This window comes from Artibeus jamaicensis, unplaced genomic scaffold (assembly GCF_021234435.1).
Source record: "Artibeus jamaicensis isolate MK-2021 breed Jamaican fruit bat unplaced genomic scaffold, CSHL_Jam_final contig_332, whole genome shotgun sequence".
In the NCBI taxonomy this organism is placed as follows: Eukaryota; Metazoa; Chordata; class Mammalia; order Chiroptera; family Phyllostomidae; genus Artibeus; species Artibeus jamaicensis.
Window position 1 is genome coordinate 26,450,932 of NW_026521788.1, and position 16,537 is coordinate 26,467,468.

A 16,537-nucleotide genomic window follows, 5' to 3' on the forward strand; every position below is an offset into this window, starting at 1 on the left:
GGCTGCTTTACTCAGAGCAGGGGCAACTTTTTAAATTTCAACAAAGGAAAAGCACCGTCTATCTGGAAATAGACCAGGTGACAAGGAAGGGCAAAGGCTCCTTCAGCCCCCAAGAGAGGACAGAGCGGCCCAGAGAGCCCCGGTGAGGAGTCGGGCTGGGGGTCGGGGGTGGCCGTCAAGGGGACAGGATGAGCCGGGAAGAGAGTGTCGAGGTAACCAAATGACGAGATGCCCGCGGACGGAGCTGGAAGAGAGCAGACACCCTCTGGAGAGAGGCCAGTCCTGGGCCAGCTGCGACCCACTGCCCGGGTGGCCTCCGTAGCGAGGACTGAGTGGCGGTGGTGCCATCCTGCGGCTGCTGTCCCCAGAAACACAGGGCTATGCCTGATGCAGTGTCACAACCAGAGAGTGTGGAAGCCATGGGGAAGGGACACAGAGCCCAGGAAAAGCCTGGCCAGAGACGGCAGTGGGAAGAGGACCACAAGGCACCAGGTGGTTTTAATTCGGAGTGACAGGGACACCTAAGGGGTGGATGGACACTGTGGTAGCCCGGGGAGGAGCACTTCTCCCAGGCCGGGGGAGTCTAGGGGAGCTTCCCAGGAGAGAGAGCTGAACTGAAACTTGAAGGAGACCGCGGTGAAGGGCCGTGAGAGTGGTGCACGCAGGGGGCGCAGCGGAGGGTACGCAAAGCACCAGAGGGCGGAGAGCGTGGCGCACGTGGACTGCTGTCTCCTGATGACGTGGTGTGCACGAGAGCAGAACTGCGAGAGATACAACTGGAGGTGTGAGGGGTTCTCGGGTAATGAAGCATCTTTATGCTTTGTCAGGATGTTTGTACTTCAGGGGTGGCGAGCAGAGGAGTGACGTGATGGGATTCTCACTTTAGCTTGCCCTGTGCAGATGGGAGGGGCCGGGCCACCTGCCCTGGTACCACCCACCCTTTTGGGAAGCAGAGATGGAGAGAGTTGTAGAGTCCAGGTGAGAGGTCAACAAACATGAAGTTAAGTGAGCGGATCCAAGCTGTATTTGGGAAGAGGAATGGAAGTCTCATTAGATGAGAGGCAGGAGTCCAGGGAGATGCCCGTTGCTGATGCAGTAACAGCAGCTGTCACACTAGGAACAGAAGTGGATCTGGGTAGGGAAGGGTGATGAAACGCTCAGCGGAGTTTGCAGTTCAAGGGCAGTATTCGAGTGGAGGTGGCTGGTGGGGTGCAGAGGCTTCGAGCTCAGCAGAGAGAACTGGGCCAGCTTTAGGGGTCGGGGAGTCATTAGACTCGAGGTGTGAGCTGAGGCTGTGGGAGCAAGAGGGTCCCCCAGGAGGGCAGGGGCCCTACGGGAGAGAAAAGGCAGAGGACAGAACCTGAGAAACCTTGACCTTTGCGGGTCAGCTGGAGGAGGCAAGGGCTGAAAGGGGGCAACCAGAGGAGGAGAAGGAAAGGCAACCCGTTTAATCGTTGTAATACCTTGTACTGTGTGCAGGTGAGGAACGTGCGGGCTTTTATATAGTTTGATTAGGGCACAAGTACAAAGAAACTCACAAGTGCATGTTTTGCTCCATCCTATAACTATCCTTTACCTGGGATTTCCTAGCCCCTTGTTTAATGCCCCTGTTTTCTAGGGGTCTGTCATTTCAGTCAGGCCTTTTGAAAGGAGAGTGTACATGAAAAGGTTGACTGGGTTCAAGAGGTGCTCTATTTGTGAATAACAAGTGAATAGTAATGTGCCCAACTCTGGCCGTGGTCCAGGCAACCTAGCGCCACCCAGGCGTCACCCGAGGGTGGTGGTATGAGGACGACAAGACGAAGAAAGGCCAGCTAGTTCTGAGCGCTTATACCCACTTCTTCCTCTTGCACTAAGGGTGGTGTCGCTGACTGGCTCTCAGCTGCCCCCCTCCTTCATGCAGCCTCACAGGGACTCGGGCCCCTTCTGTAGGCGCTGCCACACTGAACCAAAGCTGGTCGGCTTTCTGGGATATCGTGGTCACCCCTGGAGTGAGCCGCCACCCCACAAACCACCAGAAGGTCTCCTGTTTCTATGACGATGAACCTTTTATTATAGAGACAGACTGAACTCTTTTGCATAAAGAATCTCAGGATTGGGTCAGGGAAATCCACCTGCTAAAGGCTGCCCCCCGCTCTCCCTGCCTCTGCCTCAGCCAAGCCCACTTGCTATGTACATCTCAGGGGGACTGGGAACGGCAGAGGCTGCCATCCTCACAGCCAGGCTGGTTGGGTTGGGCCACGCTGAACAGAGGGTCAGGGCTCCCGGCTGTCCCCCAGGTCAGTGTCGCTCCGTCTCCCGCCCGAGGCGGTGGTCCAGGACTTGGAGCTGCCGGAGGAAGCCCGAGTTGGGGCAGATATCGCGGTGGGCCTGCACCGTCTGGATGGCCTCCACCAGGGTCATGTTCTCGTAGATCATGAGGAAGGCCAGGACGACCGTGGCCGAGCGGCTCACCCCCATGGCGCAGTGTACCAGCACGCGGCCTGCAGAGAGACCCAGCCCGGCATCAGCTAGCTGCCCTCCCGCCACCCACCCATTTGGGAAGCAGAGACCCTTCTGGCTTCCCTTCAGCGCCCCCATCACAGTCCTGGAATACGGACACGGTGTTCACTGTCGGCTGGGGCAAAGGAGGCCCAGAGAGGACCTGGCTCAAGGTCACACAGCAAGTGAGCAGCTGGGACTCCCTTCTCCTGGTTCAAGGTGCTTCCTCCGCATCCTCTGCAACTCTGGGGAGTCGGTGGGAGTGAGGGGAGGACGGCACTCCTGCAATCCCCTGGTCTGCGGCAGATTCCAGGGCTGTCTGCCTGCCACTTTCCCCGAGCTCTGCCCTCTCCCTGTCCCCGCAGGCCTGTGCCGAAGCTCCAGTTTAGAGCAGCCAGCTCAGGAGCCCCCCCTAGGTGCTGTACCTTCTGCCCAACCCGGGTCTCTTACTGAGGGATGTGGTTACACCGATGACCGCACTGGACCCTGCTTGTGTCTGTGATTGCCGCTCACCGAACGGCAGCAGCTATTCTACCCAAGGGGCGGGAGGGTTGTTGCAGAGGCCTGTGGCTCAGGACACTCCACCTATCAGTGCCACTGGAAAGATGGAGAGCCCTAAAGCCCACCCCCACCTCCCTCACTTCCACCCCAGTCCCTTCCCCAGCAGCTCACCTTGGGGAACACTGAGGGCAGTTCGGATGTACCGGGCGACTGGCAGAAAGTAGACACTGAGGTCGAAGAAGGGGTTGTCTTCTGCCTCGATGCCGTAGTACTCCAGGGGCATCCCGTGGTAGAACTTGGCGCCTGTGTCCACCTGAAACTTGCCCGCAGCAACATTCACAACGTGGGTGATGCCCAGCTGGGTCAGCTTGCTCCTGTCCCGGGCTGCATGCCTGGGGGGCGGGCGCAGGGTGGTGGGAATTGGGAGGTAGGGGCAGAGCTCCCTGGCCCAGTTCTGGCTGGGCCGGAACTTGTCCCCTTCCCCCCCGCCCCCCACCTCTCCCAAGGGCAGAGACCGGAACCAGTGAGGTGGCCCAGGGTGAAGGGACCCCTCTAGTCAGAGTTCAAGAGTCCCTTCCACTCAGGCCGACTTTTCTGGAGAGCAATTTGGCCTCAGGCATCAAAAGCCTTAAAAATGTATATAGACTGCGTCCAGCAAATCTCCTTCTAGCCACTTAAAGAATCCATACTGTGCCCACAGATACCCGAAAATTGGATCTAATGACATTTAAGACGGTGAAAACTTGGGGAGAAATTACTAAATATCCTCTAATAGAAGATTAGGCGCAGGTAAATGAAACACTACCCAAGCACTAAAATGAGGTATTAGAGGAAAGCCAGGAACGCGCGTGCTGCGTTAAGAACCTACAAAAAACGCAGAATGCAAAACAGAATGGTGTTTAAGGTCTTAAAAACATGCAGTCCGATTCCACTTAAAAAGCTTTTTATCTAAAGCAGATTACAAAATGGGATTATAAAGAGATACTGTTTTTGTAAAAAAAAAAATGTGGAAAGCACTTCTGTACGTATGTGTGCATGCATTTTCTAAAAGTCAACAGGGATTTTATTACTGGTTATCTTAGTAATAACAATGTCTGCCACATTGTTTTCAAGATACTGATTCCTAGTCTCTAAATATTAAGGAAAAGTTCTAAAATCCACATATATTGGTTCATACATTCTAAATTTAAGAAAAAAAATTTTAGAAAAAATGCCTCCGTCTTACTGCCTGTACACACCCTAGAGGAACTTGTGTGTGTGACCGGGGCACACGCACGGGGGGGTTTCTGGCAGTGCGGTTCCCAGAAGGGGGACGTCTCGCGTGTTTGTGTGGGACCGGATGGACCGACGGCGGGGCCGCACTCACGCATCTCCCAGGAAGAGGTTGGGCCAGACCTCGTTGACGTGGCTCAGTGTGGCGGCCCGACGGGCCCACAGCAGGCGCTGCAGTGAGGACAGCGTTGGCGGCTGGTAGGGGGACACTGGGCCTGTCCTGTGGATCTTGGGCCTCCGGAGGTCCTGCTTTTGCAGGGAGTCCATCCTAGAACAGGGTGGACACCGCAGTGGCTGCAGGCATGCTCCCGGAAGGGGGGTCCACCTGACCCAGGAGCGGTGCAGAGCCCAGGTGGCAGTGGGATGAGGCGGGAAGGGCTCAGCTAGTTCGTATGAGGTTATTACCCAGCTCAGCTGGGGCTGAGGCCTCCACCCTTTCCCAAGGAACAATCAGACCCCTTGTTACTCTCTCTCCTGCCTTCTTTAGAGGACCCTGAGGTCAGAAACTTTGGCCGAGGGGTCCTTGGAGTTTCTCGTCTGTGGAATTGGGTTAGTGCAGACCCAACCCCTTAAACTGCAGGTCACACTTAGGACTTCGTAGGACAGAGACCTCAGATGGCCGTGGCTCCTCACAGCGGAGGCAGCTCATCTTGAGCCCCCTCCTCTGCTCCTTCCAGGGCTGGCCCTCAGGCCCCCACACCCTCTCATTTTCAGGTGTTTGGAGAGCAGAGCCCCTCTCTGGACTGAGGAGCCTGGGCTATGAATGACATTTGTTAGCATTTCCATCCTGAGTGAGCTAATGCCTTTTAGGGGCCTAGTGCCTCAGTTGTGGCACTAGCTGAAGAAGCTCAGAGAGAAATTTTTAAGTGATACCCAAAACCACAAGGCTGATATGCAGCAAACCTGTGGTTCCAGTCCAGTTCTGTGGTCCTGCAGTTCAGTCCCCAAGCCTCCCAGTTACCAGCCTTGGGGACCAGAGAGTGGTCACTAAGCCACCCAGCTCTGCAGGGGAGCCTGGTATTGCGGTTCCGTGTGCGCCTGCAAGCCCTGGGTCTGCCCTCCTTACCCCCGTGACTCAGGCCAGCGCCGCAGGCCAGGTCTCATCGAGGTGGGGTGGGTGGTCTCCAGAGTCTGCTGGCTGAGGGAGTCCGGGACCCTGCCGAGCTGGGATCTCAGTGGCACCAGAACTTGGGTCTGGTGTCGCGCTGGGAAGGAGTGCCTATCTTGGCTAACGGTCCTTGGCCCCCTCAACCAGTATCTAGGGAGGGTACAAACTGGAAAAAACATCTTTTCTCTTTGGCAGGCGGTGCCAGGACCGGAGAGAGAAAGAGGCACCCAGGAGGCCACTGGCCTGGCCAAGCTCACACAGCGGGCGGCCGGCGGGCAGGGCGGAAGTGAAGACTCAGCGTTCCCCCTCATCCCCCACTGTGATCTGACAGGGCAGGCTGAGTGGCCTGCCACTGACCTAGGGCATGGTCGAGGGCCAAGAGTGGGGGAGTAGGGACCGGGACAGGACTGGCGCTGGAGCGGAATGGGGCTGGGGTGGTTCCGCCCAGAACACAAATGCTGTGAAGCGGCTAGAATTCCAGGCCCTCCTCTGGGAGCCCACGGGGGTGGGGCCTGAAAGAAGACTAGGCCTCTGCGTAGGGAAGCGCAGCCCTGCCAAACCAGTGGCTTTCTCTCTGTGGGACAGCTCTTCGGGGGTAAAGGCTCTTGGGCCTAGAACTCCCCATGGACTTGGGAGGCTGCTACCTGAAGTGGTGGGAAGAGAACTTTGGAGAGAGGAGGAGAGTCCGGCCACCATCTATTCTGTGGCCTTAAGCAATTCTTTGCTCCTGTCTTGGCCACAGTGCTCTTCTCATGTTAAAATACCCTGGTCTTGCTTGACTTGAGGAGTCTCTGGCTGTCTGACCTGAGAATAAGAGAGGAGTGGCTGGGTATGCAGCAACCACAGGGTAGAGAGCACTGTATTATGTTAGGGTGGGGTAAGCCCCCAGGCCTCAGGGTCATCCAAAAGCTGGTCATCACCAGCTGGTGATGCTTAAGCCTCAAGCAGAGCAGATAGGGCTTTGGGAAGCCTGGCTAGCATGGGCTCAGTCTTCTGTGCTTGGCATGGGGTAAGGCTGCCCCCCAGTGGCCAATAGGTGCCTTGCAGGCTTCAGTTGAGAGAGAGCAGGACCTGGCTCCTCCCCCTAGGCTCCTGGGCAGAAGAGGAGACAGCAGGGGGATTAAAGATTGGGGGCTCCTAAACCACAGACCCCGGCTCAGCTTCCTAGAAGACCTATGCCCAGGTCTGAAGGATGGCGCTTTTCCAAGGGGTCCTCCTTGTCAGGTGCCATCTGAGCCTCCTTCCTGGTGCTCATGGTTGCAGCTCCCACCTGCCGCTCCATCCCACCTTTGCCAGCTGACTCAGGTCCAGACCCTTGCCCTCTGACTCATCATCCTTCAATCTCCACGCACACCCAAGGAAGGGGAGTTGGTGGCTGCCGCAGCTCCCCTGGGTTCAGCCACCCCACACACCTGGACTGCCAGGGACCCTGCTGACACTTCCTCCCACACCTCCTCGGCCCCCTGAGGGTGAAGCAGGGCCCCACCTTTACCCTGGACAGGGCTGGCTTGGCTTTTCTCCCATTCACTTTAGCCCTCATTTGGCCTCCTTCCTGCACCTCCCCTCTAAACTGAGCAGCTGCCTCCGCAGGCAGCAGCTTGCCTGCTCTTGTGTTGCTTCTGTGGAAAGTTCAGACACTTGTTTTCTGTCTCTGTATCTCTCCTCCTCTCCGTGTCCCTCTCCTGGCTGCCTCTGCCTCCCACCCTCTCACAGGAGCTCCTGCCGCTCCTGGCCTCCCAGCACACCCTGCATGCCCGTGGCCTCAGGCTGAGGCATAGGTCGTCTTGGGGTGGGCAGCTGTTCGCCATGCACCTCCTCAGCTCCAGAAGATACTCCCCTGGCCTTCCCTGCTGCTCAGTCTCTGCCTCCTCCCCCCCCAGGCAGATCAGATGGGACTGTGAGCACAGGACAGAGATCTCTAATCCAGAGATCTCTCGGCTCCAGACGGGACCAGAGATCTCTGAGGAGTCTGGAGAAGGAAGCCTTAGGGGGGGAGGCGGGTGGGCCCACTGCCCACGATGATCTGCCAGCGGGTGTGTGCACTCAACCTGTGGACCTTGGAGGAAAGCAGACCTGGGCAGAGCTCTTAGGTCTGGTGTTTGCAGCATGTACCTGTGTGCTTCTCCGAGCCGGTGTCCTCAGCGGGGCGGTGGTGAGAATCCCAGGAGATCATAAGTGTAAGGCACTTCCCACAATGTCTGCCTCACGGCAGAGGCCCAATAAACGCACATCTTACAATACTGTTACTACCACTACTGTTACTACCATTACCTATTCAAGCCTCAGCCATATTCTGGGTAGAGGGTAACTTTCCCAAGGGACAGCGAAGTTTGGTCTTTATGTCTGTGTTTCTTGACGTTCCTTTCTCTGTCTGGTGATGACGTTTATTATAGTCATCACTCACTAAGGATGTACTCACTATGTACTAGTACTATGTACTAGTACTCACTATGTACTTATATTTTCTCATCGAATCCTTACAGTACCCTTATGAGGCAGGTAATATTATTATCCCCATTTTACAGATAAGGAACCTGAGACTCAGAGAGATTGTGCAATATACCCAAGGTCACACAGCCAGTAAGTGCGGGAGCCAAGATTCAAGCTCAGGTCGATCTGACTCTACTATACTTTGTCCGTGCCCCTGTCTCCGATCCAGTCCATCCCTCAATCCAAGCCAATACCCTCCCTGCCCCCAACACAATACACACAGGCACAGGCGCCCTGGCCCTCTCTGCCCAGCAAGCCCTGCGTCCCCCTGAAATAGGGGACTCACCCACCTGTGGGGGTATCTGGCCCAGGCTGAGGTCTCCTGTAACAGGCACTTTGTGCCGCCGACTTCCAGCCACTTGTCTCTGCACACTTGATGCTGTTTCTATTTTTTGATTTGAGTTTAATTATAAAGCATGATGTGCTGCTCCCTTCCTCTGGCCTCCACCTGCCACTCCCCACTTGCCCACTGGCCCCAGGGCCCGGTCAGCGCCACACCCAGCCAGGCACCTGGCCCTGCTCCAGCAGAGGCAGCCCGGCGGGGGGAGGCCTGTGGCACGCGTGTATGTGTATGCTGATTGCGGGGCCATCTTACGAGCTCCCTTGGCCTTCGAGGGTGGCAAGGAGCAAGGGCAGAAAGTTAAAGCTGGAAGGATCTTCCATGGAGGAGGACAGGGAGGAACCAGCCGAAATCGCACACAAACTGGCGGCACTGCCCACCCTGGAAGCCAGGTCCGAGAGCTTTCCAAGGGCTTTAATCCTTTCATAAGGATTACAGGACTGGTCCAGGATTAAGACCTACACGACCCAGGCTGAGGGAAGTATGGGAAGACAGGCGGCGAAGGTGTAAGCAGGGTTCAGAGCAGGTCTCTGGCCAGCCCTGGCCTGGGGTCAGGAGCTGTGCGTCCAGAAGCTACTCAGCCCTCTGTCTAGGTCCTCCTACCCAGGAGGCTTTCCTGGCCCAGGTCCCACTCTCCCTTGAGGCCAGTGAGATGGTTTTCACCATCTCAAGGTTTCTAAGGTTAACTGTTATCATTCTGAGACCTTGGGTTAAGAACCCTCCCTACTCCCCTGAGCCCCTCCTCGCGTGTCCAAACTTCAGTACTCTTTCCCACTCGCCCACTCACACTCCCAGATGACACGCACACCGAGACAGGCATACCTGCAGCCATCCCTATAAGGGTCTCGGAAGTCTGAGCTCCAGGGAGTAAGGCTCAGCCTCTGCCGGGGCTCCCCAGGCGCCATGGAGAGCAGGTGGAGGCAGCTGTGGCCAAGGGCTGTCCCCCTCAATCACAATCCCCACCTCCTGCCCTGCTCCCCCACCCCCTCCAAGGGACCTCGGGGTCCTGGCCAGGAAGCCTCAGGGCTTGACTGCGAGGGCAGCCCATTCCCACCTGTGGGGGCTGAAGACAGTGGCTGAGAGAAAGTTCAGGCGGCTGGAAGAAGCGGATGGAGTAGCAGGCTATAGGGCGGACCCCACACTGCGCTCTTACCCTCTTCTGGGTGTCCACGGGGGCCAGGGCTTCCAGCAGCACCAGCAGGGCCAGTGCCAGGGTGGCAAAGCCTCAGACGCCTGTGGCAGGAAGTGAGGACCAGGTCTGGGGGAGAGATGAGCTCCATGTCACAGGCAGGTAAACCGGGGCCCAGGCTGCCTGGGGCCATATCACTGCGTCAGGGCAGGAGCTGCCACCTAAACCTGCTTCTGCTCTGAGCTCTCTTGGTAAGGCCAAGAGGTGCTGGGAGAGATGAGGCGGCAGGCTGGGGGCCCAGGGCTGGAAGAGAGACGACCTCCCCCCACAGCCCCTCACTGTCCCGAGTGCCAGCCCCGGGCTGCCGTGTGTGGCTGCACCGGCTGTGCACTGCGCACCCCCGCGGGCCTGGCTGCACAGACGCTTTGGCGGATGACACCCCCAGGAATGCGCAGTGCAGTAGCCAAACGGCTCCCTCCAAGCCAACTCCCTGAAAGGAAAGAAGCTGAGGTTCAAGGTCAGGATTTTTAAGAGCCTGGGGCCGAGGAAGTGGGATGACTGGGCATGATCAGAGATCTGCTGCTCTGCCAGGTCCCTGCAACCTGTTTACAGGAGAGAGAGCAGGGCAGCAACACGCCTTCCTGCCCTCCTCTTGGCTCCCTGCACCAGCAGAGCTCCCTACAGTTTCCCACCAGCTTAGCCCCAGACTTAGTCCTGGCTCCTGCCATCACCCTAATTTTCTGCCATTGCACTCACCCCCAAATTCTAAACCCAGCTCTCCATCCTGCCCCAGTCACCATCCCCAAGATGCTCATCCTAACAAGGGTGTGGGGAGGGGGTTCTAATGTGCCCCATCTTGGTCGGGCTGGATAGGCATTCAGAGACCAAAACAGCTCTTTTGAGTTGGGGGGGCGAGAGGGGATTCAGGCCATGCCCTGGGCAGCTCCTGGTAGGAGGAGAAATCGGTTGCTCTCCCAGCTACCCGGAGAGCCTGGGCCAGGCACCCACCCGCTACTGACAGCCCCTTCGAGGCAGTGGGTGGTGTGTGGCACAGCAAAATCGAGGGAGGGAGCAGTGTGGGTAGCAGTAGAGAAGTAGACAGCAGCTCCGGAGGCCCAACCCTCCAGCGGACGGCCCTTGTCAGGGTGGATGCGAATGTGGAGAAGGCAGGCTGTCGGGCCAGCCAGGGACAGACCCTGCCGGGTGTGGTGGGAGAAGGGCAGCGGGCGCTCTGCAGCTCCCTTACGATCCTGGTGCCGTTCCAGGAAGGGACACCCTTGCTTCCTCCCAACTGAGCTGCAGGAAAACGCAGGGCTGCTGCCAGAGAAATTAAAGCAGCCCCTCAGCGGGTGGGCCTGAGCGCGGTGCTGTTGCTGGGGCAGCCCAACCCCTGCCACTGGGCAGCGGGGGCCCTGGGGCCTCCCACAGAAGGGAAGCGGCTTGGGAGAGGAGGTGGTAGGGATCTGTTCCCCTTGTGCCACTGCTCCAAAGGCACTGGACACAGAACAAGAAGGCAGGGTACACGGGAATAGGAAGGAGTCTGGATAGACTTCAGTAAGACTTCAGGTCCTAAAGGGATCCCCAGAATCAGAGGGCGAGGCAGGTTAGGGAGGGTCCTTCTGTTGATCTATGAGATCGGATTGGGCGGGGCAGGTAGGGAGCGGGGTGCTGCGTCTAGGGCAGAGAACGGACTTGTGACGACAGGAGAACTTCCCGTCAGCAGGGCTGTGTGAGGAGGTCGTGGCTGGTGGCAGGAACACCTGTTCTCCCTCCCCACGTGGGAATGGCGTGGCCAGGCTCACACGAGAATCGACTAAACTCAGCTGCACCACACTGTGCTCCCTCAGGGCTGAAGGAAGGTGTGCGGAGGTGTGGGAAGATTCAGACAGCCACGGGTCCCAGGGCTGCCCGGGCCGCCGCCTTGATGGGGTTCGGGTGAGCTGCCCCACAAGGAGGCAGGGCGGCCTCAGGGCCAGGTAGGAAGGTCTCTCTGCTTCCAGTTTGTGCTCCTCTTTCCTAGTCTTTCCATCCTCTCCGGGGTCCGGAGAATCTGGGTAGGTTGGGAGAGAGGGGGATCCAGAGAGATCTTGGCTGGGCCCCGATGAGACCTTGGGTGGTGAAGGGAGCCCAGCAGTCTGGAGAGTGGGCCACAACCAGCCAGACACAGCCTGACAACCGACCTCTGAGCTGGTCCCATCCCATGTTCCCTGCCCAGCTCTCACCTGACCTCTCACTTCTAACCGCACCCAGCCTCGCCTGCGTGTCCCCTCACTCCCGGCCCAGCCCTCACCTGGCCCCTCAGCTCTGGCCTGCACCCCGCAGCTTCTGGTCCAGTTGGCAGAGCTGGTGGAGAAAGCCTCGGTTGGGGAAGACCCATCGGCGCTCCCTCACGGTGACCACCGCCTGGCGCAGGGACATCTGCTGGCGCAGCATGAGGTAGGCCAGGACCAGCGTGGCAGAGCGGCTCACACCTACCACACAGTGCACCAGCACCTTGGCTGAAGAAGACATCCTGGTGAAAGACCCTTTCCCACCAGCAGGCCCGCCCAGGTGCTGGGCTGGGGACCCAAGTTCCTTTCCCTGCTCTGCCTTAGGTGTGCTCCGTGACAAACCCTGGGCACGTCATTCAAGCTTTATGGGGTTGTTTCTTGATCTGTCAAATGGGTAAAGCAATACCTGTTTTGCCTGCCCTTGGGATGGGGTCGAAAGTCCTTAGCATAGCTGACAAAACCCTCCATGAACTGGCCCCTGCTGGTCCTGCAGCTTCGTCGCAGGCTGTCCTACCTCAAGCTTCAGCTCCAGGAACACAGGACAATTTTCAGTTTCTGGAAGCTGTCATGGTCTCAGACCTCCAGCCTTAGCCCAGGCTATTCCAACTACTTGTAAACCTTCTTCCCTCCTCTCGTCTGACTAACGTCGACTTCTCACCTGTCGGGTTTCAGCTGAGAGGCGGCCTTCCCGACCACTCATGGTGTCACCTGAACAACAGCAGCTCCTCCTTCTCACTGTGGCCCGGTGACCACTGCTGCAGAGGGAGGTCGCCCCACCGCCTCGATCCTCCGAACGGAGCACCGCTGCCCTGCGCTCCCATGGCCCTTTGCATCCGCCCACCTGGATGAGCGGGCACTCGTTCTTGATATTTTGACTGTCTTTCCCCTGAACATACAATAAGTTCTGCGAGGGCAGGCACCCTGCTTTGTCTAAGTGTAAATGCCTAGCATCTAGCTCAGTGCCCGACACAGAGAAGATCAGAAATAGCTGGTGAGTGAATGGGTGAAGAACGAATGAGTGTCAAAGTGCTTTGGATATGAAGAAGCGCCATGAGCCACACAGAGTCTTGTCTCTCCCATTGCACCGGTGAGAACTGAAGTCTGGAGAGGGAGGCTGGTTTGTCCATGTTCAAGGACCAAGGGACACAGCTCTCACCCAGGACAAACACATAATAGAGGCTCAGCTTTCGCCAGGTCTCTTGTTGTCCCCTGGGTATTCGTTTTGTTTTGTTTTGCTTTGTTTTTTTCCCCACTTAAAAGTACTTTGGGGCAGAAACCAGACATCTAGCTACCAAATGGCGGTTTCCCAAGGCTGAGTCATGCAGAGAAAAAACTGTTTTGCTGTTTGAGAGGCCTGGCTTTCAGCCCCAGGGCTGCTCCTAACTCGTGGTCTGGCCTTGTATTCTGAGCCTCAGTTTCCCCATATGTGAAGCACTGTAGTTGGACAAACGACTGGAGCACTGAGCAGAGGACTTTTAAAAACCTGATGGCTTTTTAAAAACTAGAGATGTTTGGGGTCCTCCCCTGAGGACTTCAGGGGAGGCCTCCAAACAGAGGACCCGGTGGGGCCCTCTCTGTGGACTGCACCACACCCTTCCCGGCCCCCTTCCCCAGGCCGTTTTCCTTGCCTCTCTCTCCTGGGCTCCAGGGGCCCTTCTTGCACCTCAGCAGCTTGTTTCCTGAGCCTGTTACTTCTACAGCTCACTACTTCTACCTCTGTGACATTCTGGATGAACTTTCTCTTATAGTTTTGGGAAACAAACAAACAAACAAACTAGGGATAGGAGGGCACTGATGTTTGAAGGGAAACTGGACATCCCCCCAGGATGGAATGTAAGATCAGACCCCAAGTCCTACCCCCAGGTGTGTTGAGCGCACGATGAATGAAGTCGGCTGCGGAAGAGAAGTAGGCGCTGATGTCGAATTCAGGGAGGTCGTGGGCTGGCACTCCCAGGTAGCTCACACTGCTGCCGTAGAAGTCAGGGCCGCCCTGACAGTACAGGCCCCCGTGGGCGGCGTTCAGCACGTGGGTGATGCCCAGCTTCCATAGCTCAAAGCGGTTATTTGCCGTGGCCCTGGGGAAGGGAGGGAGGGGGCTGGATGCTGGCTGAGCCGTGGGGTCCAGGAAGGGGGCTTTCCCACGCTCCCTAGCTCCCTACTTCAGAGGGATGGAGCCATGAGGGTCCAAAGGGAGCCAGAAGGAACCTAGCAAGTTTGAGCTGGGATCCACAGCTCAGAGCCACCCTCAGAGCTTTCTGATGGTAGAGCTGGTATTATGGGAAGTACCTTGAGCCCCTGGTTGCTTCCTGAGGTCATTGCCCCTGCCTTGGCTAGAACAGGAAGTAGAGGATTGCCTCACTCCTGGGACCTAGCTGCCCCACCTTTCATTCCTGCTCCATGCCTTCCCACACACTTCCCACCTCTCCTGGCCACTACCTCATACCTACTTCTACTCTGAAGGAGGGAGGTGAAATCTACTGTTTAGAGGTGACATTTTTCCTGATTCAACCTTTAGTCAGGCTTCCTCACCCATTCGGTGTCCAGAGGACAGAGGCTGGGACCAGGAAGGGAAGTTCTCTCTCCGATACATTTCATACCCTTAATCACCATTCCCTAGACACCCGCCCAACAAACTTAGTTACCCTGGATTTTCCAGCAGACTTCTGGGAGCTCCCCTCTTGCAGGCTGGCAAAGTCTCTGCTCCCCCTGGTGGCTGCATATGGTTACTACACCGTCCCCAGGACATAGGGGTCCTGGAGAAAGTCCCTGGCCTAGGATGCTCATTGCATAGCTATTTCTCTGTATTCCCTTCCCACCTCTGTCTCTGGTAAAGAGCCCAAAAACTGTTTCTTGTTCCTCCCACCCCCACACCCTCTAGGCCAGCTACCACTCACGCATCTCCTATGTAAAGGTTGGGCCAAACTTCATCCACTCGGCTGCAAGAAGAAATTTTCCCTGCCCTCAGGAGCTCTTCCAGTTCCAGGACACTGGGACAAGGAGTGGCCTCGGTATGTCCCCTCAGGTCCGGGAGCGAGGCCTCAGCCATGGGCCAGCCCACCCACTCCTCTGTCTCTGCAGTCACTTGTCTCTGCCTCTCCAGTGTCATTTCTCCTTCTCGGAGATTGGCAGAGACAGGTGGAACAGAGGAAGTGACTCAGCAAGTCACAGGGCCTCCAGAGAGAACAGGACATTTCCCTCCCTCCGGGTCACCCTCCCAACCCCAAACTCCGTGACCACATGGAATCAGACATACCTCTGCAAACCACTTTACCTCTTCACCTCAGTTTCTTCAGCCACAAAGTAAGGATAATGACACCTACCTTAAAGCATTGTGAGAATTAAATAAAACAAAGAATATTCTGTCTCTAACACATAGTACATGTTTAAGAAACATTCTTTTGAACAGGCTGAGAGGGCTGAATAGGCTATTTGATTCTCAGAACTGAGTTAAAGTAGAGATACAGGGTAGAGAGGAGGTAGTTCTGACTCCAAGAATGCATGATAGGAAAAATTCAGCAGGTCTGAGTGGGAACCTTTGGCTGTTGGGTGAGTTTTTAGATTCTAGGGCTCAGAGGAAGTTTCCTGAGTTGTAGTGTCAGAGAACTATGGAGGACCTCATATAAAGGGTGCTCACAGGGCTAGTGGGTGAAGGTTTGAACAATGATTCTGTAATGAAGATGACTGATTTCTCGAAAGAGAAGGCTGAAATGGGCCATGTAGTCAAAAGGGAAGAAGGGAGGTGAATGTTGCCCCAGACTTTCTCAAGAGCCTAACAGCTTGTTACCAGTAATATTTTGGGGTTGGGAGGGAGATTCCTCTGATTCCAAGAGCTTTTGTCTCCACAATAGAAACTGAGAAAGGACTATATCTGTCCTGCCAGAGTTAGTTATTGGCAAAACAGGTGAGATGTCTTGCCTCTCTCAGATGACTTTGTTAAGGCCCTGATGGGGCTGGGAGAAGTACCAGTTGCAGTGGGAAGCCTCCCTGCTGCCCCGGGCCTTGAGTCCAGCTTGAGGGTAAAGTCCACACCAGGACATCCCATGTAAGCATGTCCACCCCAGAACCTGTCCCTGCCCCCATCAGAGCCACTGAAGTCTGCCTCGCACTCCTTGGGGATGCAAGGCGAAGGGAGAGGCTGGAGCCTAGGTCACAGGTGGTTTTGGACTTGGTTTATGCCAATGCTGGCATAAGTTGGGGAGTTCCTGTAGGGTAGTATAGTGGAGTGGGAAGAGAATGGGTTCCAAACTTGGTCAGATTTGAGTAGGAATACTGACTTTGGCACAAGGATTAAGTGAAATATTATATGTCATTTGGCCTGAGAATAAAGGGGCAATAAATGGCAACAATGATCACTGTTAGCTGGTTTCTGGAGAGCAGCTAGCTCCCTCCAGAGAAACTGAGATAAATTCCCCTGGTCCTCAAACCCTATTTACCAATCCCGTGAACCCCTTTCCATCCTCTCCAGCCTTGTTCTTCGGCCTCATCCACTCGCTTTGCACTGGACGCACGCGCCCTTGGGTTTTTTCAGATGTTTTGCTCACTACCCGAGGCCCGCGTCTTTTCCGGTTTTGGCACCGCCCCCCGCCCTTAGAGCTCCGCCTCCTGGCAGCGGGGCCCCGCCTCCCGAAGCAGTTCCGGTTTGAATAGGGAGCAGCTGCTCGATCTGCGGACACTGGGGCAGGAGCGATGCCTGCGCGCAGTCGCCACCGTCCGCGCCCCCACTCCAGGTCTCCTCCCCGGGCTCCGCCCCCGCCGCTCGAGGCCGTGGACTCCGGCGGCGCTCGGAGGGCCGCGGACTCCGACGGCGGCTCGGAAGCCGACTCGGAGGTGGGTCCGGGCAGTCCTCCTCGGACGGCGGAGGTGAGTGGGAGCCGAGGCTGAGGAGAGGGGAGTTTAGGGGGCGCCTGCAGCCAGGGCGAGTGGGGTGTCCGAGCCGAAGCCCAGGG

At 56.8% G+C, this 16,537-nt stretch overlaps 3 protein-coding genes across 8 annotated transcripts in view; 1 reads left to right on the forward strand and 2 right to left on the reverse strand.

The window, feature by feature from the left end:
• Nucleotides 1-2,008: 2,008 nt before the first annotated feature.
• LOC119038154 (dual specificity protein phosphatase 13) lies at nucleotides 2,009-9,427 on the reverse strand. 4 transcript variants are annotated; one of them, XM_053664038.1, is made up of 5 exons: nucleotides 9,346-9,427; nucleotides 5,321-5,512; nucleotides 4,349-4,522; nucleotides 3,154-3,374; nucleotides 2,010-2,483 (listed from the first exon to the last, which is right to left on the reverse strand). In XM_053664038.1, the coding sequence occupies exons 2-5, from the start codon at nucleotides 5,356-5,358 to the stop codon at nucleotides 2,281-2,283; spliced, it is 636 nt and encodes a 211-aa protein (XP_053520013.1). In that variant the 5' UTR covers nucleotides 5,359-5,512; nucleotides 9,346-9,427; the 3' UTR covers nucleotides 2,010-2,280. The 4 variants fall into 4 exon arrangements, with proteins under 4 accessions (XP_053520011.1, XP_053520013.1, XP_053520014.1 ...); XM_053664039.1 differs by lacking the exon at nucleotides 9,346-9,427 and adding an exon at nucleotides 8,143-8,226; XM_053664036.1 differs by lacking the exons at nucleotides 5,321-5,512; nucleotides 9,346-9,427 and adding an exon at nucleotides 8,143-8,201 and having other exon boundaries at nucleotides 2,009-2,483.
• Nucleotides 9,364-14,836, reverse strand: LOC128627206 (dual specificity protein phosphatase 13). The gene is made up of 4 exons (XM_053664035.1): nucleotides 14,486-14,836; nucleotides 13,449-13,666; nucleotides 11,612-11,819; nucleotides 9,364-9,450 (listed from the first exon to the last, which is right to left on the reverse strand). Exons 1-3 carry the CDS (start codon nucleotides 14,695-14,697, stop codon nucleotides 11,620-11,622), a joined length of 630 nt encoding a protein of 209 aa, XP_053520010.1. The 5' UTR covers nucleotides 14,698-14,836; the 3' UTR covers nucleotides 9,364-9,450; nucleotides 11,612-11,619.
• A 1,411-nt stretch (nucleotides 14,837-16,247) lies between these two features.
• SAMD8 (sterile alpha motif domain containing 8) overlaps nucleotides 16,248-16,537 on the forward strand; it is a 69,807-nt gene continuing 69,517 nt past the window's right edge. The window contains exon 1 of one of the 3 annotated variants that reach the window (XM_037130543.2): nucleotides 16,248-16,418. In XM_037130543.2, coding sequence (XP_036986438.2) covers nucleotides 16,278-16,418 — 141 coding nt within the window. In that variant the 5' untranslated portion in view covers nucleotides 16,248-16,277. Of the gene's footprint in view, nucleotides 16,452-16,537 lie in introns of all 3 variants that reach the window. The other 2 variants (XM_037130545.2, XM_037130542.2) reach the window with 2 other exon arrangements.